The 22984-nt window shown below is 41.6% G+C and overlaps 1 protein-coding gene across 6 annotated transcripts in view; it reads right to left on the bottom strand.

The window, feature by feature from the left end:
- Window positions 1–22984, bottom strand: part of POLR1A (RNA polymerase I subunit A) — a 78042-nt gene that overhangs the window by 52311 nt on the left and 2747 nt on the right. For 2 of the 6 annotated variants that reach the window (XM_078348944.1, XM_002757543.6), the window contains exons 2-11: window positions 20100–20304; window positions 18791–18940; window positions 13025–13132; window positions 12007–12092; window positions 11787–11890; window positions 6980–7066; window positions 5470–5575; window positions 4686–4848; window positions 1129–1299; window positions 565–687 (exon numbers count right to left, since the gene is read on the bottom strand). In XM_078348944.1, the coding sequence (XP_078205070.1) occupies window positions 565–687; window positions 1129–1299; window positions 4686–4848; window positions 5470–5575; window positions 6980–7066; window positions 11787–11890; window positions 12007–12092; window positions 13025–13132; window positions 18791–18940; window positions 20100–20304 (1303 nt within the window). The remainder of the gene's footprint in view (window positions 1–564; window positions 688–1128; window positions 1300–4685; window positions 4849–5469; window positions 5576–6979; window positions 7067–11786; window positions 11891–12006; window positions 12093–13024; window positions 13133–18790; window positions 18941–20099; window positions 20305–22984) is intronic. The other 4 variants (XM_078348946.1, XM_035273408.2, XM_078348945.1 and 1 more) reach the window with 2 other exon arrangements.

Here is a 22984-nt window from a genome sequence, read left to right as displayed (position 1 = left end):
AGGCATGAAGTGCTAAGGAAGTGAGATGAAGCCGGCTCCCGGAGCGGGGCTTGGGGAGAGCACTAACAGGTGAATATCAAGCTACTTACCCTGAGGAGCAAAACAGGGCAGGGACAACATGCACATGCCTCTCTCTGGGGCTTGCTCCCTTTCCTCTTCCCAGTAACCCAGAGTACAGATTTCTGATGCCTAGAAAGTACATAGGACTGAAATCCCCCATGCCCTCTTCCTTTCCCATCATGTATTCAATTTGGTGAGGAAGGTCAAAAGACTAGGCTGAGGTGAGCAGGAGGAAGCTATGGGGGTGGGGATGTGGAATACTCCACAGTTAGCTCCCTGGTGCTGACTTGTGGGTAGAAGGTGTCTATAAGCCTGGCATGGAGTGAGAGCAATGCCATCACGCAGCTTCCAGTTACCTCCTTGTGGGCTGTCCAGGAAGGGGCAGAAGGTAGTTCTGCTCAAGCCACTATAACCTGCTGCACATCCTGTCCCCAGCCCTCTGCACACTCTCGTCTGCCGCCCACAGGAAGCAAATGCACCCTACACACACACACACCCACCCACCATGGGAATTCCAATTTCGTTGGTGTTGATGTACATGTCTGGGCAGATGACTGAGCGTGCAGCATAGTCCACTCGCTTTCCCATCATGTGCTTTCGGAACAGGCCTTCTTTCTTCTCCAGGATCTTTATGGAAAAAAAAAGGCCATGAAAAACATTTAACAAGGATTCCCGTATGCTTATTAGTTTCTTTTTTTTTTTTTTTTGAGATGGAATCTCACTCTGTCACCCAGAGTGCAGTGGCATGATCTTGGCTCACTGCAACTTCCGCCTCTCAGATTAAAGCGATTCTCCTGCCTCAGCCTCCTGAGCAGCGGGGACTACAGGTGTATGCAACCATGCACAGCTAATGTTTTTGTATTTTTACTAGACATGGCGTTTCACTGTGTTAGCCAGGATGGTCTTGATCTCCTGACCTCGCGATCTGCTCACCTCAGCCTCCCAAAGTACTGGGATTACAGCTGTGAGCCATCATGACCAGCTATGCTTATTAGTTTCTTGTTTCAATACACAAGGTTTACTACGTACCCTCTGCAACTAGCAATGGGAATCCAGTTTTTTGCTCACCTGCCTAATGCCTGGGTACTTGTCTGTCATTAGCTTGTCCATCTCGCTATCAAACACAATATTGACGTGGCTCTGAAGGCGAATCCAAATGTTGTAAAGTTTGTCTATGAAGGACTGCCCTGGAATTGTACTCAGAAAGGCTCTGTCAATAGTAATCAAAGAGTCTTTTCCCTGGAAGATAAAACCAAGAAAACAAGCATGGAAAAAAGCTCTAGAAGGCCTGGCTTGATTTAATTTTTCTTTCTTACCTTGGCTCTGACAACTATGCACTCTATGTCCTCCGAACCTGACCGATCAGAGACCAATGTGCTAATAAATCAGTCTTGTAAGTATGTGTCCGTAAGTACTCAGTTATCTGCTCAGACATTAGCAGCATTACATATTTACCCGCCTGTCTCTTTCTAATAGTAAGACGAACTCAAAATTTATAAGCATGCTCCTTTCTTATGGTATTTGCCCAAGTCCCTTCATATGCAATTCCTGAAAACTAAGAAGTCCTTCCCACATCAATACATTTCTTATGAAGTTCTCTACTCAAGCCGGGCACAGTGGCTCACACCTGTAATCCTAGCACTTTGGGAGGTCAAGGTGGGTGAATCATGATGTCAGGAGTTCAAGACCAGCCTGGCCAAGATGCTGAAACCCCATCTTTACTAAATATACAAAAATTAGCCAGGTGTGGTGGCAGGCACCTGTAATCCCAGCTACTCAGGAGGCTGAGGCAGGGAACTGCTTGAACTCAGGAGGAGGAGGTTGAAGTGAGCCGAGATCACACACTGCATTCCAGTCTGGGTGACAGAGCAAGACTCTGTCTCAAATGTCTCAAAAAAAAAAAAAAAAGAAAGGTGATATTGTAGACATCAAGAGAATGGGTACTGTTCAAAAAGGAAGCCCCACAGTGTTTCCATGGCTAAACTGGAAGAGTCTACAACGTTACCCAGCATGCTGTTGGCACTGTTGTAAACAAAGTTAAAGGCAAGATTCTTGCCAAGAGAATTAATGTGGGTATTGAGCACATTAAGCACTCTCAGAGTCGAGACAGCTTCCTGAAACATGTGAAGGAAAATGGTCAGAAAAAGAAAGAAGCCAAAGAGAAAGACACCTGGGTTCAGCTGACGTGCCAGCCTGCTCCACCCACAGCAGCACACACTGTGAGAACCAATGGAAGGAGCCTGGGCTGCTGGAATCTATTCCCTATGAATTCATGGCATAATAGGTGTGAAAAAAAAAAAAAAAAGACCTCTGGACTATAAAAACATTTCTGTTCATTGATTAGAAGTGTAGTGTCCTCTCCCCCAAAGAAGTATTTTAATTGTGTCCTAATTCATTATGTAATGTCTTTACTTTTCACATTTAATGCATTTTTTGCTGAAAGACATGAGGTAGCTTATTATGCAACGAATTACTCAATTGGTTAAAAAATGGCCAGGTATTATGTATGAAATATTTGTACTGGTTTGAAGACAGTCCCTCTAAATTATCAAGGAAGAAATAAAATAATTTACAACAAAAAAGGAACTAGGTTTGCCATATGATATTCTATGTCACCAGTCAAGATGTGGGTCCCCAGCTGAACTATATCAAGTTACTGGCTGATTGCCAAACCTCAATGGAATAGTTAACCAATCCTTTTTTAATATTTTTGCCCCTAGCTCCATCTCTTCCTCTTCTCCTACTTCCTACCCAGGGGACAGAAATACACGGAAACCTTCAGCTGGCTTACAGCACCACCTATTGACACTGTGTGGCCACTACTGTCCCATCGGTTGGGTATGACACAAGGAGTGTTAGACAGATGGTCCATTGTCTTCCAGTGTGGGCAGATGAGAGAAGAAACCTGTCAGTGTCTTGAGGTGGGAGGGTAAGGGTGGGTGAAGATTCAGTAAATGAGAATGTCATGAAAACCTAGTAGTAATGAAATGGGCTTGTCTTCAACCCTGAGGAACACAGGAGCCTTCTTTAATTGCAGGGAAAATAGACATATTCTACATAAAACACTCAGGGTCCCCTTCTGGCTAAAGGAGTCCAAGAGAGAGACAGGGTCACCTGCATGATGACCGGGCCCTGTAAGCCCAACTCACTGCTCATGGCATTACCTGGCTCAGGGCCAGTGACTGTGAAATGAGTGAGAACTTGTCTCACTGGCATATCCCCAGTGCCCAGACGGTGCCTGGTAAGGGCTGCCATGGGGATGGAACACCGAGAGTAAGGGGGAAGATAAAGACAGGTCCTGTCAATCACAAGGAAAGAGGGCACTGGGACACAGGAATCAGAGGATGTTATTCACCCCTCAGAAACCAAGCATTTGTTTGACAAAGGGGATGACCAATATTTTTTAATTTCTTGAGATGGGAGTCTTACTCTGTCACCCAGGCTGAAGTGCAATAGTGTGATCATGGCTCACTGCAGCCTTGATTTCCCTGACCCCAGCAATCCTCCCCCCTCGGCCTTCTGAGTAGCTGGCACCACAGGCATGAGCCACCACACCCAGCTATTTTTTGTATTTTTGGTAGAGACAGGGTTTCGCCACTTTGCCTACCTGGTCTAAAACTCCTTGGCTCAATGAACCTCCTGCCTTGGCCTCCCAAAGTGCTGGGATTACAGGTCTATCATGCCTGGCCAAGATGCCCGATTTTTAAAGGATATCAAACTAAGATTCTCAGCCCTGGTCACTGGGTACAGTTATCCCAAGATCTTTCCTTAGAAACTGCACTAAGGCCTGTAGATGGCCGATTTCGCTTACCCTAAGGAGTTTTTAAAAGCACACCAATGCTGACCAATCAGGAAACAAGCAAAACCAAAGAAAGCCCTAAGTGTAACCCGCAGCATGTCCAGGAGACAGTGGCGCCACCTTGTGATGGGCCTGGCAGACAGCAGGACTGTCCCAGTGGCTGGGGTCTGAGAACCCTGTCTTCTGAAAGCTGTGTATTTGCATCCAGACAGTATTTTAGAGCTGGGATAGATCTTGGTGACCTCAGTAAGCTTCCTGGGTGCCCAGTTCACCTAGGTACCCACTGAAAAGTTGCTACTGAATCTGGCACACAGAAGGGGCTCAGGAAATGTTAGTTGAAACTGTCCTGAGAATTCCCACTCTGCAATACCGCCTTCCTGACCCTAATGCTGGAGACATTAACGTGTCCAAAATAGAGCTGGTGACATGAGCTCTAGTACTATGACCCAGAAGGGACACTCCCAGAGCCTGAGGGAAGCAGGCTGTTTTCCCTAGAGCTGCTGAGAGCTGGTAGCCTGGAACAATCTAGGTGTGAAATCTTACCACAAATCATATGCATTTTATAGCAGACACTAGTATAAGAAAGTGACTCAACTAGTGTCACCTGGCATGGTCGTTCGCAGTAGAACCTAGACCAGAACCCAGACCTTTCCATGCTCAGACCCATGCATGTCCCCCTAATGTTCCTAGGTGCCCCCTAAGCCCACAGCTCACACTAAGGGTGCCGCCAGCTGCACAGAACATCCCAGGAAGCATCTCTGGGCACCGAGTATCTGCATCCACTAAGCGTGTATACTTATCACAGCGGCACCAGGGCAGCCCTGACCTCATCTGTAAGGGGTACTGCCACATCCCCTGGTAGCTTCTGTTCTTGGGCCATCAATGCCAGAAGTTTTCGAATCAGAACTACATCCTTCATGACAGCCTGCAAGTTCACCGTCTGGCCATTGGTAAACATTTGGTCTCCCAAGCGACTGACTGGGCGATACCTGCAGGGGGACATACAGAATCAACGAATGTTTAGTGTGACGAAAAGGTCATGTTCTTCAGCCTCTCACTCATGCCTACTATAGGAAGCACACCCCACCACGCTCAAAACAACCAATATTCCCAACCAACAATCTGGCTGGGCATAGTGGCTCAAGCCTATAATCCCAGCACTTTGGGAAGCTGTGGGTGGATCACATGAGGTCAGGAGTTCAAGACCAGCCTGGCCAACATGGTAAAACCCAATCTCTACAAAAAATACAAAAATTAGCTGGGTGTGGTGATGCATGCCTGTGATCCCAGTTACTTGGGAGACTGAGACAGGAGAATTACTTGAACCTGGGAGGCGGAGGTTGCAGTGAGCTAAGATCATGCCACTGTACTCCAGCCTGGGAGACAGTATGAGGCTCTCTCTCAAAAAAAAAAAACAACAAAAACAACCAACATTCCTATCACGTTCACAGCAAATGGGAAGGAAAGCAAGCCCTTCTACCACCTGCACCTGGAGCAAAATTGGAGCTTTGTCTCTCAGTGCCCTCCGCCCTTCCGCCTCTCCTAGAGGTCATGATTCAGTTCCTTAACATGTGTATTCCAAGTGAAATAAGTTAATTAAAGGGTATTACCTTGAGGGCGGCACCACCAAGAAATCTAGAAAGAACACACTGGGGTTGAATCTGGACTCCATACCATCATTGTCCACTCCCGAAAAAAGGTAGTTCAGAAAGAATCCTGTGTTGGAAATAAATAAACCAAGGAGACCATTTAAATCTATCAATAAGGGCATAGGAGGACAACCATAAAAATACTACTGAGATGAGGAAAAAACAGAATTCAAGATAATATATAGAATTAAGGTCACATTCTTCTTTGTTTCTTTTTTGAGACAAGATCTTACTCCTGTTGCCCAGGCTTCAGTGCAGTGGTGCAATCATGACTCACTGCAGCCTTGACCTCCCAGGCTTAGGCAATCTTGCCACCCCAGCCTTCCATGTGTGTGCCATCGTGACTGGCTAATTTTTGTATTTTTTTTTTAAGAGATGACATTTTGCTTGGTTGCCCAGGCTGGTCTCGAACTCCTGGACTTAATTGATCCACCTGCCTCAGCTTCCCATATGCTGTAATTAGAGGCATAAGTCACCATACCTGGCCTCATTTTTCTTTATAAAAACAAAAAATAGCCTCTGTGTACATGACAGTTTGTATGCAGGGGATATGACGGCATAAAGACAGGTACTACAGGCACATAGCTCTTAACCCAGGGACTGAGAAGGGCAAGGATGGGGAAGAAACTTCACTTGTTTTGAATCACCCTCCTGGACTACTAAAACACATACATACCACACACATATTTATTACTTTGATCTTTATAAAACACACTGAGTAAAAAGAAATTTTTTAAGCTAGTCTCCTTAAAAATAACCCTACCTTCTACCTCTAACAGGTGCTGCCAAGAAAAAAATCTTCTGTGGATCAAAGCTATATTTCAGGTGTCTGGTTCCTTTAAAAAATGCCTAGAGAAAAAGATTAAAATGTGCTAGGGCCTGCCCCAAAAGCCATCATACTAACTCCAGTGACCTTTTTTTCCTGATACCTGTTTAACAACATGTTCATTTTTAAGTGCTTATTACACAGAGGTTATAGTCAGCATTCCACAACACATTCTCATAAGGGTTTGAATACATTGCACAGGGTTTGTTACACACTCAAAAGGGAATGAATGATTTCTCCTATAGTAGAAACTGAAATGTATAAAAATCCCTGTTTAAAAAAGACAGAATTCATTCCTTTATTCACAGGAGGACAAAGCATTTTACTTATGGGCATTTAAAATAAGTTATACTGAACCTTCTGAAAATATGCCAACCTATATTAAGCAAGGCCCACCTGCAGCTGTCATTTGATAACCAGGCTCAACTGCAATAATTGTCATGTTTTTGGTGCTGGGTATGACCTCCCCTCCTCTATGACATCTCAATATCAATGTGCCCTGAAGACTGCCCCAAACCTCTGGATCAGTTCCAGGAAAGAGCTACAATCATCAGGACTTAAAAGAAGTAATAAGGCAGGGTTAATGAGTCCAGGAAATTAAAGGCTAGAGAAGATAAAGGCTATTTCTTTAGCCTGATATAGCACCTTCATTCTTCCACAGGGCAAAAAGGTGTTCACGGGCACTGGTGGGTGTTAAGTATCCTCGTTTTCCCATCTGAGCTTCCTCAATTCCTGGAGCCGAGAAGGAGATTCAAAGCACAATACATGAGTAACAGATACTCTTTCTGCAATGGGATTTATCAATTCTTTATCCGAGTCTGCAACTTGATCACAAAAAAAAATCTCTATGGTAGCATATTCTCAGACCCTTAATGTTCCTTCTGTAGTAATACAAACCATATGGCCATTGTATAAAACCTTAAAAAAAAAAAGCGAAGTAAAAGAAAACATTATCCACAATCCCATACATTAACATAACTCCTATCACTTTTATATATTGTTTTCCAGGCCTTTTGTCTATGCAAGTATTTTACACAACTGTAATCTTCAGTGTGGATTTATTTTGCAAACTACTTTGCCTATTTAGTATCATCTTGTCAGCATTTCTACATGTTGCTATGTAACTTTGGCCTGATCACCATTTTTTCATGGCTATGTAATATTCCATTGAGGATGATTTCTAATTTACTTAACCATATTCTCATAATTGGACATCTGGATTGATTCCCATTTTTTGCTATTATAAGTAATATTATACTAAGTATCTTTACTTGCCTGGTTTTTACCAGAAAGGTTCACATAGTTGAATTATGGATAAATACGTAGAAATATTTTCATGGGTAAATATATATTGACTTCATTTTACAAAAATACTGGTGTGTGAGGAATAGATTAGGCTTGGTTTCTCAGACTAAGCAAGAACAGTCTGGGATGCTGTCTACCAGTTATACCCAGATTATGTTAGAAAACTGGACTTCAGGTTGCCATTCAGAAGGTAGGGTCCAAGCATTTAGATAATTAATTATCTAAACTTTCTGGGCACTTTGGGAGGCCAAGGTGAGTGGATCACCTGAGGTCAGAAGTTTGAGACCAGCCTGGCCAACATGGAGAAACCCCATCTCTACTAAAAATACAAAAATTAGCCAGGTATGGTGGCACATGCCTGTACTCCCAGCTACTCAGGAGGCTGTAATAGGAGAATCGCTTGAACCCGGGAGCAGAGGCTGCAGTGAGCTGAGATCATATCACTGCACTCCAGCCTGGGCAACAGAGTGAGACTGTCTTAAAACAAAAAACAAACAAAACTCAAAAAACCTTTTTTAGATACATCAACTGAAACTAAGCATTGCTCAATTTTCTCTTTTTATTCCCCTATCAGGGCAGGAAGTATGCCTTGCCTGTGTTCCTAACACCTGACAGGGTGTCCAGCTTGTAGCAAATTCTAAATTAAGAGTACATAGCTCAAATATAGATGTTCAAAATAGCCTAAAATAATCTATACTTAAAAATACCACTCTTGCCTTTCCTTCTGTTTTTAAAAACTAGCTTCATTCCACCTCCAATTCTCCAGCTAGTTTCTTTAAAATATGCAGAGGATATGTCATCACAAGTTTTTAGAGAAATCTCTTACTTGAAGAACAATTAACAGATGCATCATACTTTAACTAGTCTCTATTAATAGGTATTTAAGTGATGTCCAGTTCTAAACTATTCAAACAACACAGTGAGTATTCTAATTCCTTAGGATAAAGTCACAGAAGCAGAATTGCTAAATCAAGGAGCCTGCACGTTTGAAGTGTTGATGTCTATCAAAGCAGAATATGTCAATGAGTTACTGCAATTGAAGGAAGCACGGGTATGCAATGAAGAATGGCCTTGAACTTCAGGGACAACCACAGCATTAGAAAGCTACATATGTTCAGTGGGAGAAAACAGATCCATTAACTTGCATTTTACGAGCATTTCTGGAAATGAATGTCTGACTTTCCTCTTCCACTAAACAGGCTGGAAAGGCTGAAGAAGATTGGTTCATCTCCTCAGCTCCTGTCCCAGCAATGTCCCCACTGCAGTTTCGTCACCGTGAAGGCAGAGGTTGTTCTTCAATCACATGACCTTAGAGTCAGAAAAGAGCTGTGGAAGGCCAGCTCCTCACATGAGCTGCACCCCCTCCTAACAAGAACCTCTGTAGCTTGCAACAGTGACTTCTGCTTAGCTGGGATTTTAGAGCAACTTGAATGTGCGTTTCTTTCAGCTGTAAGAGATGCCATAGGAAAAAGGGATTCAGAGATCAAATAATCTGGGATCACAATGAGTGGAAGTCTCTTGGCTATATGAATCCTCGTTTTAAATGTTAATGTGCCTTGTGAGGCTCGGGGTGCACAAGAAGCACAGGGAGCGCACTGGAGCAACACATGTGGCATTTCCATGCTGACAGCACTTCTTGAGGAATCACCAGTCCATGGGGACTACTCAGGCATGGCCCTCACTTTTTTTTTTTTGAGAAGGAGTTTCACTCTTGTTGCCCAGGCTGGAGTGCAATGGCATAATCTTGGCTCACTGCAACCTCTGCCTCCCTAGGTTCAAGCAATTCTCCCGTCTCAGCCTCCTGAGTAACATGATTACAGGCATGCACCACCATACCCTGCTGATTTTTGTATTTTTAGTAGAGACACGGTTTCACCATGTTGGTCAGGCTGGTCTCGAACTCCTGACCTCAGATGATCAGCCTCCCAAAGTGGTGGGATTATAGGCATAAGCCACCACTGCGCCTGGCCCAGACCTTTTTGATTCCCTCTGGTACCCGGAGCATGGTCAGACCCACACTGAGAGTTCTTACCTTCCTCGACATCATGTGCTGCCCTGAGTTTCTGGTCTATGTCACTTGCAGCCCCTTCAGAGAGCAGAGACCACATGGTCTGCTCTGTATTGTGGCATTGTGCTCACCACAAACATGGTCCTTGGCATAACGCTGAATGCCAACGAATAAATGTGTGCTAAATACTAAACACCCAAGCCTGGAGCTGTAGAACTACAGCCTACTAGTTTCTAATGCACAGGCTTTTGGTTGTACCATCACATTCACATGGGTGCAATGAAAGATGACTTCGGAAGAATGGGTTTGGTGAAGGCATTGAAAGGCTACTTACTTGCTGGACATTTGCCCCACGGAAACTATTCTTCTAGAATTCTGCCCATCTTTGTTCTCAATCTATGAACATTTTATAAAGCATCCTAAGGGATACAGCAGCAATTCCCAACTGGTATTAAGAAAAAATTGTTTTGAGGGCTATTTAACAGTAAGTGTTTAATAGGAAAATCTACTCTTACGGTGTTAACTGCCAACCAAAAAACAAAATTAAATAGGCTTTCTAAATGCAATGTGGTATCCTGGATTGGATCCTGGAGCAAAAAAAGGAAATAACTGGAAAAACCAGTGAAATTCAAAAAGTGGATAGTTAATAGTGTTGCACCAATGTTAAACTCAGTTTTGACAAACACGCCATGGTAATCTAGTATGTTACATTAGGGCAAATGAAGTAAAGAGTATAAATGAATTCTTTGTACTATGTTTGCTAACTTTTTGGTTAAGTCTAAAAATTTTTCTAAAATAAAACATTTAAAAAATAATAATAAACAGGTTTTTCATTTACTCCAGGGCTTGCCAGAGTCTTCAATGTAAAAGACACATCATGCATCTCCAGGAGGGGATCTTATTTCCACGCCTATTCCATATTCTCAAGCCCTGGGGAAAAGGTTTAGTAACAGTAACTGCTGTGGACTTCCAAACATGTAAATTTCCTCAGTTCTAGGTAAGAGGCTTTATGAATGCCATTACACAGAGTTGGAAATGGAAGCTCCTCAAAATAGACTTCTATCCACCACTCAGCATAAGGGGCAGAGCCAAGTTACAATTGCAGGTTGTGTTTTTTCTTTTTTTTTTGTTTTGAGAAGGAGTCTTGCTCTGTCACCCAGGCTGGAGTGTGGTGGCACCATCTCAGCTCACTGCAGACTCCGCCTCCTGGGTTCAAACAATTCTCCTGCCCCAGTCTCCTGAGTAGCTGGGATTATAGGCACCTGCCACCACACCTGGCTAATTTTTGTATTTTTAGTTGAGATGGGGTTTCACCATGTTGGCCAGGCTGGTCTTGAACTCCATACCTCAAATGATCTGCCTGCCTCAGCCTCCCGAAGTTCTGGGATTACAGGTGTGAGCCACCATGCCTGGCCAGGTTGTGCTTTTTCTATCCTGGTACGTTGATGACATAATAAAAAATGAACAGTTAACATCTACACAGCACATACTACACAGTAGAAACTGCTTTCAGTCTCAGAATACTTTAACCTTCTGACTACTTCAGAATAAAAATAAAAAAACACTTTTAAACAAGTCTACAACTATTAAAAATTAAAAAGTACACGTATTAAGTCTCTCCAAATTTTTCCCAAGCAGAGCTAGGGTGACGCAGAGCTGAGGAAAGAACTCTACCCAGGGGAAAGGGTGGGGGGAGATCTGGTGGACAGCTGGGAGTAGCCTGCAGGAGGTGCTAATGTTTTGTTGAATTCTTGCAGTTTTCTTTAAAATTATTCGCTGACATTTTACTCCAAAATAGATCCACACCTGTTTAATGGTAAAATGTTTCAAAATACTTGCCAGATAAATTTCTTAATTTCTTCCTGAAAAATCTTTCAGAAAAATGAACACTTAAGGCAAGAGGCAAATGTGGAGCACTGCCTGATAAAGCAGCCCCTTCCATCAGCTCTCCCGTGTGAGAGGCATAGCTCGGCACTCGCCAGGGTCCCCTCATCCCCCAGAGGCCTGCACACTGTATCTCTGCAAGCCCCTCTCAAATGCAGCAGAGACCGCATGGAGTAGAGTGGAGAAGAACCAGGTATTCCCAGGGTTCAGGACACATGTGGCCAGCGAGCTCCTCTCCAGACCCAGCCTGCTTACCTAGGGGCTCGGAGTCCTTCTGGCCAGCTGTCCTGTGCACCGTGGCTGGAAACGTGATCGTCAACTTGCTATTGTGTTCCTTTCGGACAACAGATCGCCCAGTCCTGTGCGGGAGGACAGTTGTGATTGAGGAGAGAAAAAAACCTAGTAAGACATGGAATGATAGCAATGAGTGACTGCCCAGAGATGTCTCACTGGGGGCAAAGGCCCTGATACTCACTTGCAGTGGGGACAGCGCTTAGGATTCATGTGTGTCTTCCAGAAGAAAGCAATTATCTTGCTCCTGCTCTCACACACATTCTTTACCTGTTAAAAATAAAAGTCAGAGAACCTTGGAGTACCATTTTGAAGAGAATCCAATATATTTACAGTTTTCACCTTTTATTTTTAAACAGAGGAAACATCCCCACCACCACTTTCTTAAACAAAATCTTCCACAGAACCCTAATATAGCTGAACTCTGACAATTACTGAGTGACCTCTTTAAGCCTTCAGTTTTCTCAATTATAATACGGAAATAAGAATAGTAACCACTGTGGCAAACTCTTACTAAGATAAAGAATCATGAATGCAGCGGGGGCTTGAAATACAACCAGAACTCAGTAATTAACACTAGTTACTTTCACTTGTAAAACGAAACCCTCTGGATGCAGCTGGCCTCCCTCAGATGGACCTCAGGGTTCTGAGAAAGGCACATCCACAGTCCAGCCACATGAGTGGCACTGCACCTGGCAGCAGATGGGAACCATCTGGGAGCTTTTGTAACTCCACTTGGAATTAAATCAGCATCTCTGCTCTGAAACCGAGACATGAGGTGAAGCAGATTTCAAGACTAGTATCACAGGTGAATTATCTACCCATTCATTCATTCATTGAACAAATTAATACTTAGGCAATGTATGGAGGGGAGAATAAGGTAGCAGTGGGTTAGAGAGAAGTGTTGGAGAAGGAAAAAAGACCTGATGCCATTTTTTAAGAAAAGCCTTGCTGGATGCTATACCGAAACCATCTAATGTCACATAACCTCTCATTGGTCCTGCAGGTAGCCGTTAGAGATTAGGAAGTAGACATTCACACAGGTGTGTAATTAGTGAGGTCGCAGGTCTCATGAGAGGCAGAGCTCAGATTCAAACCCAGGTCTACTTTAGGAAGCCAGAAGTATATGTAAAGGACAGCATAGAGAGAAAGTGATAAAATGATGCCAAAAACAGTGTGGGAGAAAGACAGTGTTAACTCACATGTGAGCCCTGGGACCCCAGGAGGTTGTTCTGCACAATTTCAGTTGTGTATTGTTCTAATTCCTCCTGAATTTCAGAGGCAGAGGGATCAGCATTTTCTTCCAGAAACTGGAAAACAAAGAGGAAAACCACATTATCACAGTAATACACATATCTGATGAGCAGCACAACTGGGACCAGCCTCTCCAAGAGTAGAAAAATTCATTTGAAGAAAGAAAAAGAAACTATGGTTACACTTTAGTTGTTTTAGGTGTTGCACTTTCAAGAGTGAGAAAACGCTGCTATTAAAAAAAAAATCAAACAAGGTCAGGCATGGTGGCTCACACCTGTAATCCCAGCACTTTGGGAGGCAGAGGCAGGTGGATCACCAGAGCTCAGGAGTTTGAGACTAGCCTAAGCAACAGAGTGAAACCCTGTCTCTACTAAAAATACAAAAATTAGCTGGATATGGTAGCAAATGCCTATAATCCCAGCTACTCAGGAGGCTGAGGCAGGAGAATCACTTCAACTCGGGAGGTGGAGGCTGTAGTAAGCCAAGATTGTGCTGCTGTACTCCAGCTTGGGCAACAGAATAAGATTCTGTCTCAAAAAAAAAAAAAAGAATTCTCTTACTCATTTTATGAGGCTGACATAATCTAGATACCAAACCCTGAAAGACAATAGAAGAAAGGAAGTGTAAACCAATCTCAGTCATGATCACAGATTCAAAAATCCCAAATATTAAGAAGACAAATGCAACGACATATTAAAAAGGTAATATATCCTAAACAATTTGGGTTTATCCTAGGAATCCCAGGTTAGTTTAACATTAGGAAAGAAACTGAGTAATTCACCATGTTAACTGGTTAAAAAGGAGCCAAATTATCTGAAAATTTCAATATATATTAAAAAGGTATTTGACACAATTGAACCATTTGAGAGTACATTGATGATCTGATATACCATCAACCCCAAATATTTTGATGAACATTTTCTATAAACATGGACACTCACAAATATGACCATGATACAATCATTAAAAAATGGCAAATTAGCACTGATAAATTATTACCATCTAATCCTAAACACTAACAAGTTTTTCCAACTCCCTTAATAATATCCTTTAGACGCTGGGCACGGTGGCTCATGCCTGTAATCCCAGCACCTTGGGAGGCCGAGCCAGGTAGATTGCTTGAGGTCAGGAGTTCAAGACCAGCCTGGCCAATACAGCAAAACCCTGTCTCGACTAAAAAAACACAAAAATTAGCCAGGTGTGGTGGTACATGCTTGTAGTCCCAGCTACTCAGGAGATCACTCGGACCCTGGAGGCAGAGGTTGCAGTGAGCTGACATGGTGCCATGGTACTCTAGCCTGGATGACAGGGTCAGACTCTGTCTCAAAACAACGATAATAAAAATGTCTTTTACAGCAAAAGTATCCAGTTTAGAGCTACCTGTTACACTTTTTAGTCTCCTTTGTTTAGAATAGTTCCTTAGTCTTCAACTTGAGTTATGAACAGTTTTGAAGATTCAAGGTGAGTTTTATAGAATACTCCTCATTTGTGGGCATGTTGGAAATTTCCTCATGATTATACAGCTAGCATCTTTGGCAAGAATATCCAGAAGTGATGTTGTGTTCTTCTCACTGCACCCATGAGGGGGTGCATGATTTCAATTGGTCCCATCAAGTATGTTTCACTTTGACCACTTGAGTTAAGCCAGGCTTCTTCTCCAAAAGACTATGTGTGGGGGCGGGGAGGGGTACTTTGAAACTGTGTAAGTAGCCTGTTACTTAAACTTTTAGTCACTCAATTCATTTTTTAGTTTAAATCAACGTGAAAGTAGGTTCATGGATTCCCACTTCATTTGATAGGTCATAATCACTTAGTATCACCATTTATTATGATGCTCAAACTGTCCTAGATCTGGCCAGTGTGAGCCCTACACACAGGCTTCTGTGTCCTTTGGACATGTCCCATCGTTCTTAGAGCACCTCCCTCCTTTCTAGCATGTGATGTTCCAGGCTGCTCTTGTACTTTCTCTGTCCCAGCCATAGATCAGCTATTTCTCCAAGAAGTTTTTTAGTGGAGAATGGTATTTAGAAACCAAGAAGGGGGTGCTAGGTGTGCCCATTACTATCATTCCTCCAAGCCCTTCCAGGGAAAGAGCCAGGGGAAAATATATGTATACACACATACTTCACACCAGAACTTTTAATTCCATTTTAACAGTACAGGATTAATTCTGTCTTCTCTCTTGCATAGGTTTGTAACTCTCCTTTCTGATAGTATAAAATCTGGCCCCTCTTATCCTTAAGTACTTAATTGATCAACACCTCTCTCTCCCTGTATATAACCACTCTCCCACTGCTGCTGCCGTCATCCCTCCTCTGTGTGGAGCCCTCACCCAATTTGGGCTCAAGTCCCACAGGAGTACACCCTCCTTGTGGACCCCCTCCTTATATTTGGGCTCTCACACTCCACACTGTGCCTCTATCTCCAAATGAACATCCTCCTTACCATATTTGAGCTCTGGCATTCTGCATGGGGCTGCCCACACGTGCAGGGCTCCCCTCTCTCTCTGCTCTGGCTGAGTCCTGTGCAGAGATACCCTTTCCACGAAGCTCTGCTCACTCTGCGGGGGCTCAGACACTACATACTAGGCCATGTCTCTTTGTGGAATCCCAGCTTGCTCCGCCCACCTAATGTCTTAAGGACTGAAGTATCCAGTAAGAGGGAGGGGAAGAGGAACAACTTTTCTTTGTGACAAGTAATAAGACCAAGATACCCACTACCACTTCAACACAGTAATGTAGATCCTAGCCACCAAAGAAAGAAAACATGTAAGGATCGGAAAGGAACAAAAATACCAGTATTTGCAGATATGACTGTATTGAAAATCTAAAAATATCTACAGATAAACTGTCAGAATTCATGAGACCATTTTGCCAGGTTGCTTCATAATCAATAACACTTTTTTATACCAACAAACAAAATGAAATTTTAAATAAGTTATTTTTAATAACACCAGAAATTCTGATGTAAATATTAACTATGAAAAAAATATTTCTTTACGATAGAGATCTGGTCATCCACACCTTATCCGAAAGTAACCAGCCAGAGGAATTAGGCAAGAGAAAGAAAAGGCATCCAAACTGAAAAGAAGGATGTCAATATGTCCCTGTTTTACAGATGACATAATCTTATATATAGAAAAACTTAGACTCTACCAAAAACTTCTTCAACTCATCAAGAAATTCAGTAAAGTTGCAGGATAAAAATATCAGTAGCATTTCTATACACAAACAATGAATTAGCTGAAAAAGAAATCAAGAAGGCAATCCCATTTATAACAGCTATCAAAAAAATACCTAGGAATAAATTTAACCAAGGATGTGAAAGACTTTTTTGGAAAACTGCAAAACACTGATGGAAGAAACTGGAGAGGATACAAATGGAAAAACATCCCATACTTACAGATCAGAATAATTAATATTGTCAAAATTACTATACTACCCAAAGCAATTTAAAGAGTCAATGCAATCTCTATCAAAATACCAATGACATTCTTCACAGAAACAGGAGTAAAAATTATAACATTTGTATGGAACCACAAAAGATCCTGAACAGCCAAAGCAATCTTGAATAAAAAGAATAAAGCTGGAGGCATCACACTCCCAGAATTCAAAATATACTACGAAGCTGTAGTAACCAAAACAGTAGAGTACTGGCATAAAAATAGAAACAGAAACCAACGAAACAAAAAAGAGAACCTGAAAATTAATACACATAACTACAGACAACTGATTTTTGAAAAAGGTGCAAAGAACATATACTGGGGGGAAGGATAGTGTCTTTAATAATTGATGCTGGGAAAATTAGATATCCATATGCAGGAGAATTAAACTAGACCTCCACCTCCACCCTCTACAAAAATCAACTCAAAAATTGATCAATGATCTAAATATAAAGTGTGGAAAAATATTTTATGAATCAGACCTCAAAGCACAAGCAACAAAAGCCAGAATAAACAAATGGAATTATATCAAACTAAAAAGCCTTTGCACAGCGAAGTAGTCAGTTAACAGACTACTCCAGAATAGAAGAAAATATTTGCATACTACTCATCTTAGGGCAGGGGCTTAATATCTGGAATATACAAGGAACTCAAGCATCTCAACAGCAAAAATCCCAAACAATTCAAACAATGGGTAAATGAGCTAAACAAACACTTCTGAAAACACATACAAATTGCCAACAAATATATGAAAAAATGTTCAACATCACTAGTCATTGGGCAAACGCAAATCAAAATCACAATAAGGTTTCATCTCATCCGAGTTTAGGATGGCTATCCCCAAAAGACAAAAAAGTAACGCTGGTGAGGATGGGGAGAAAAGAGAACTCTTACACACTGTTGGCAGGAATGTAAACTAATTTAGCCACTATGGGAAACATATATGAAGGCTCCTCAAAAAAACTGCAGATAGAACTACCCCACTATTGGGCATTTATTCAAAAGAAAAGTAATTGATATATCAAAGTGGCATCTGTACCCCCTTGTTTACTGCAGCACTATTCACAATAGCCAAGATATAAAACCAACCTAGATGCCCAACAACTGATAAAGGGATAAAGTAAATGTGGTATATATACACTTGGAATACCATTTGGCCATAATAAAGCATGAAATCCTGTCATTTGCAACAACATTAGACGGAACAGGAGGATATTATGTGAAATAAGCCAGGAACAGAAAGTTAAACTCTGCATGTTCTTACTCATATGTGGAAGCCAAAAAAAAAAGTTGATCTCATAGAAGTAAAAGTAGAATGGAGAATCCTAGTGGCTGAGAAGGGTAGGGAAAAGAGGGGAAAGGGAAGAGATTATTAAAAGAAACAAAATTACAGTTAGGAGGGAAAGGGAAGAGATTTATTAAAAGAAACAAAATTAAAGTTTGTTTTACAAAACAAAATTTTGTAAACAAAATTACCCAAGAACATAAATTCTTGTGTTCTACACCACTGCAGGATGACCATAGATAATAACAATACAGTTTCAAAAGCTGGAAGGAGAATATTACATGTTCCCAACCCAAAGAAATGATAAATGTTTGAGAGGACAGATATGCTAAATCACCCTGATCTGATCACTGTACACTGTATCACACCATCACTTCGTACCCCATAAAATATGTATGTGTTAATAAAACAAAAAAAGACAAAAAAAAGAAAACATGAGAAGTAAACAAATTAAACATTGCCAATAGGTGAACAACCTACATCATATGCCTCCTAAAATGATGCAATACAAAATACCCTGTACCATGAAGGTTGTATTCTTGCTAAAGTGTGAATCTAATTACAGGAAAAAATCAGACAATCTTGAATGTGAGAAATCCTGTAAGAAAACTGGCCTTGAGTCTCCAAAAAAGTCAGCATCATGAAAAAGAATTCTGTACATCACAATGTTCTACTGTAAGACAGATCAACGAGATGTAACAATCAAAAGCAATGCCTTTTGACTGAATAAACCTTGATTAAATCCTCGGTCCAGAAAATCAGAAAAAGCTCATAAATGGTTTAAATGGTATTTCACTATTGTTTCTATTAACATTCCTTTCATCATCATTATTATTATAGCTTCCTGTTTTCACACTCAGCTATTGGTATCCAGTTATAAGATACACAGATCAAATGTCCTGTACCACTGGCATGGTACCTAGGACAACATATTAGCATCTCTTGCTCCCCACCCCTTTGCCTTTCATGATTTCTGTGACCACCTACCCTGTTCAGAATTCTCTCAAGCTCGTAGACTGCTTGTAGGGCCCCGACTTCCAGAACTCTCAGCTGGCAGAGTAAGAGGTGAATCACAGCCCGGGGACAAGTCAGCATGTGGCAGTTTAAACAAGAGCCCCGAAGCAGCAGGTATAGCTTCTGAAGAGAGGGAATAAAAACAAACAGGATATTAGAAAGAGACACAGTTGTCACGGTGACTTTCAGTATACCCACAAGTTTCTTGATATATTCAATCTATTCCTTTAAAAACTCCACTTCAGCTTACACACTTAAAAAAGGCCTTTGTTATATTAAGAACTAGATAAAGTCTCTCTTTTAAGTTTTTATTTTAATCCATTTAGATTTGAAATTTACTTTGGGTGTATGACCTGAAGCAGAGAAATATCTTTATTTTATGCCAAGATTTAATTATAACACTTCTCAGCTGAGCGTGGTGGCTCATGCCCATAATCCCAGCAATTTGGGAGGCTGAGGCGGGTGGATTGCTTGAGGCCAGGAGTTTGAGACCAGCCTGGCCAACACAGTGAAACCCCGTCTCTACCAAAAATACAAAAATTAGCTGGGCATGGTGGTGTGCGCCTGTAATTCCAGTTACTCGGGAGGCTGAGGTACAAGAATGGCTTGAATCCAGGAGGCAGAGGTTATAGTGAGCCAAGATTGTGCCACTGTACTCCAGCCTGGGAGACAGAATGAAACTGTCATGAAAACAAAAGACATTTCTCTTTCTTTAATATGATTAACAGACGAAAATCATGTCCACACATACCAACATCTGTGGCTTAAAAAAAATCCTGGAGATAAGGTTAGCTGAACTCAAAAAGCTGAAAATGCGTAAGCAAGACAGGAACTCCATTCTGACTTCACTGCTGGGCTTTCTGGGGCTTTGCTGCTCCTGCCATCACATGAGAGCCTATAGAGCCACCTGAAGGGCTCAGGGAGGCCTTAAGAACACAAGTTCTCTCTGTTGCCAGGCAGGTGCCAATGATATTTCTGAAGAGCACAAAGCCCCTGAAACAAAAGGTGTAGGGGACGAATCTGAACCCTCCCTACCCTCCACGTGAATGGAATCAAGCTGTGGCTCTACTCAACTGGAATCAAGCTGATATTCATTTAGTTAGGGGCACAGGGTACGTTGAAGTTGTTGTATTTGGTTCAAAGTTTCAAAATCTCATTCTACAGAATGTTTTCATTAGGGTGTCTGGAGCTTAACCTCCTTAGACCACTCTTGTGGGAGAGAGGCAGCACTCACAAATCCCACCAGCAGCCCTGAGACTCACACAACTAAGGCAGCACTTACATCGAAGAGGAGAGGGTTGTACACCATGAGTGGGAGCTCAATATGGCCCAGGTGCCCGGAGCAGTTGTTGAAGTCCTGCGCGCAGGTGGAGCACACCTCTTTGGAATCTGCGGGGCCCAAAGCTAAATCATACAGGCCGTTTGCCGATGGGTTCCCCAGGCTGTCCAGGAACCGAGGGTTTGTAATGGATTTAACACTTAATTTCCTATGGGGATAAAAAAGATCAAGAGGAAAACTAAGGTTACCAACCTCTGTGATGTTTCCTTGATTATTTAATGCCTCTTTGACAGCTCCAGAGGGCACAGTCTCTGCCTTGCTCACCAGTGTACCCCAATACTAAGTGCACAGTTGGTACCCAATAGTTAATACATACATATGTAAGAAATGAATGAGTTAAAAAAACAGATTTTGAGCAAAACTTGCACTAAGTACATTGGTAAACTATTTATAAAAAGGAGTTAAGCATCTACTATACACTGAATGCTTCAGAGGCAACATTATTCTGTCTTTGTTTTGCAGCAAGGTCTCACTCCTGCTGCCCAGGCTGGAATGCAATGGTGCCACCTCAGCTCCCTGCAGCCTCGAACTCCTGGGCTCCAGTGATCCTCCCACCTCAGCCTCCCGAGTAGATGGGGCCACAGGCATGCACCACCATGCCCAACTAATTTTTCTATTAATTTTTTTTGTAGAGACAGGATTTCGCCATGTTACCCATGCTGGTCTTGAACTCCTGAGCTCTAGAGATCAGCCTGCCAAAGTGCTAGGATTACAAGAGTGAGCCACCATGCCTGGCCGCATTATTCAGTCTTGATCTTAATCCTCTAAATTGGTCATCACTACATGTACTTTTCAGAGTAGGAAACCAAGGTTCAGGGATGTTAGGTGATTTAATCCAGGTGACATAGACAGAATGTAGAGGAGGCGGGATTATGGAACAGACATAACTTCAAAGCCCACACAGTTCAAATGAAGGGAATATGATGCAATAACCCCTGTATGCAGAAATACTAAATCTGACAAAATTAAACACATGTAGTCAAACCTTACTAAAGGTTTCACCATGTTTTATGTTTGGTTTGAAAGGAGTGCCCATAGGACACTTAACTACGTTTACAAAGCCAACTTTGCTTTTAAAACTTTTTCCTTTCTGATTTAGAAGATAAAGACAAATAATTTGACACCCTAGAGGAAATCTGAAGGTTGAAAGGAGAGCCCTCAATAAAGTGAACACTCCCTTTAATGAAGTACAAAAATAGTGTCAAGTTCTTCATGAATGGTGACATGTTCTGAGTGTAAAACGATGTTGGTCTATCAGGAACTAAGCTACTCAGATCTAGAAGATTCTATGTTGATGGCCAGTGTCACTCTAAGGGCTAAGGCGACTTAGAGACAGATCTGCTGCTGTGGTTCTTGTCTATATGGTCACCTTGCTGCCGGTAAGCTAATTTCACGAGAAACTTGATCTAACTGAATGGTTGCGTGTGTGGTCTCTTCCCACAAACCTAGAGTCCACCTGCAACCCTGAACTGGGTAACACTGAACAAATTACTTATCTTTTACTTTTTAGTTTTTGAAATTGTAATAAAAATATATAATGTAAATTCCTCATCTTAACTGTTTTAATTAGTACCGCTCAGCGGTATTAAGTACATTGGCATTGTGCTACCATCACCATTATCTGCAGAACCCTTTTTCATCTTGTAAAACTGAAACTCTGTACCCATTACACAATAATTCTTCATGTCATCCACTACCATCATTTTACTTTCTGTTTTGATCATTCTGACTACTCCAGATACCTTACATAAGTGGAATCATACTGTACATTTCCTTTTGTGACTGGCTTATTTCACTTAGCACAATGCTTTCAAGGTTCATCCATGTTATAGGATATATCAGAACTGTCTCCCTTTTTTAGGGCTGAACAATATCCCATTGTATGTATATACTACGTTTTTGTCTATCAACCCATCCATTGATAGACACTTGGATAGTTTCCACTTTTTCACTATTGTGAATAATGCTGCTATGAACATAGGTGTACAAATATCTTCTTGAGACCCTACTTTCAATTCTTTGGATACATACACAGAAGCAGAATTGCTGGATCACACGGTAATTTTGTTTTTAATTTTTTTAGAATCTACCTTACTGTTTTCCATAGTAGTTGCACCATTTTACAATTCCACTAATGGTGTACAAAAAGGTTCCACTTTCTCCACATCCTTGTCAACACTTATTACTTTCTGTTTTTTGATAGTAACATTCTACTGGGTTTGAGGAGCTTTTTATTTGCATTTCACTAATAATTGGTGATGTTCAACATCTTTTCACCTGCTCATTGCCCATCTGCATGTCTTCTTTGGAAAAATGTCTATTTAAATCCTTTCTCCATTTTAAAATTGAATTTTGTTGTTGTTTTGGAGTTGTGGGAGTTCTTTGTATGTTCTAGATATCAATCTCTTATCAGATATATAATTTGCAAATATTTTCTCCTATTTCTTGGGTTGCCCTTTCAATCTATTGACTGTGTCCTTTGATAACTACCTAACTTTTTTCTCACCTGAAGTCTGGGCATTGCAGCAGCTCTATTAGGATGATTAGAAGATACCACATAGAAAACATAGTGTCTGGAATAAAGTTCCTCTCTCTTCATTGGGTAGAGGAGAAAGTCCCTCTCACCATTACAGGAACAGGATAAAAAGAGTAGGGGCAACCAGTAAGGATTCCACTGGAGAAGAAAGAGTTTGAGATCAATAGACTTAGGTTTAAAGATGGCCTTTGCCACTTTCTAGAAAGACATTTTGTTCTCTGGGCCTGAACTTTTTACTGGAGGTAACACCACAAATTGGTGTTGTTAAGAACTGAGAATAGGTGTCACTGAG

Source organism: Callithrix jacchus, chromosome 14 (assembly GCF_049354715.1).
Source record: "Callithrix jacchus isolate 240 chromosome 14, calJac240_pri, whole genome shotgun sequence".
Classification (NCBI taxonomy): Eukaryota; Metazoa; Chordata; class Mammalia; order Primates; family Cebidae; genus Callithrix; species Callithrix jacchus.
This window is presented reverse-complemented; position numbering and strand designations above follow the sequence as displayed.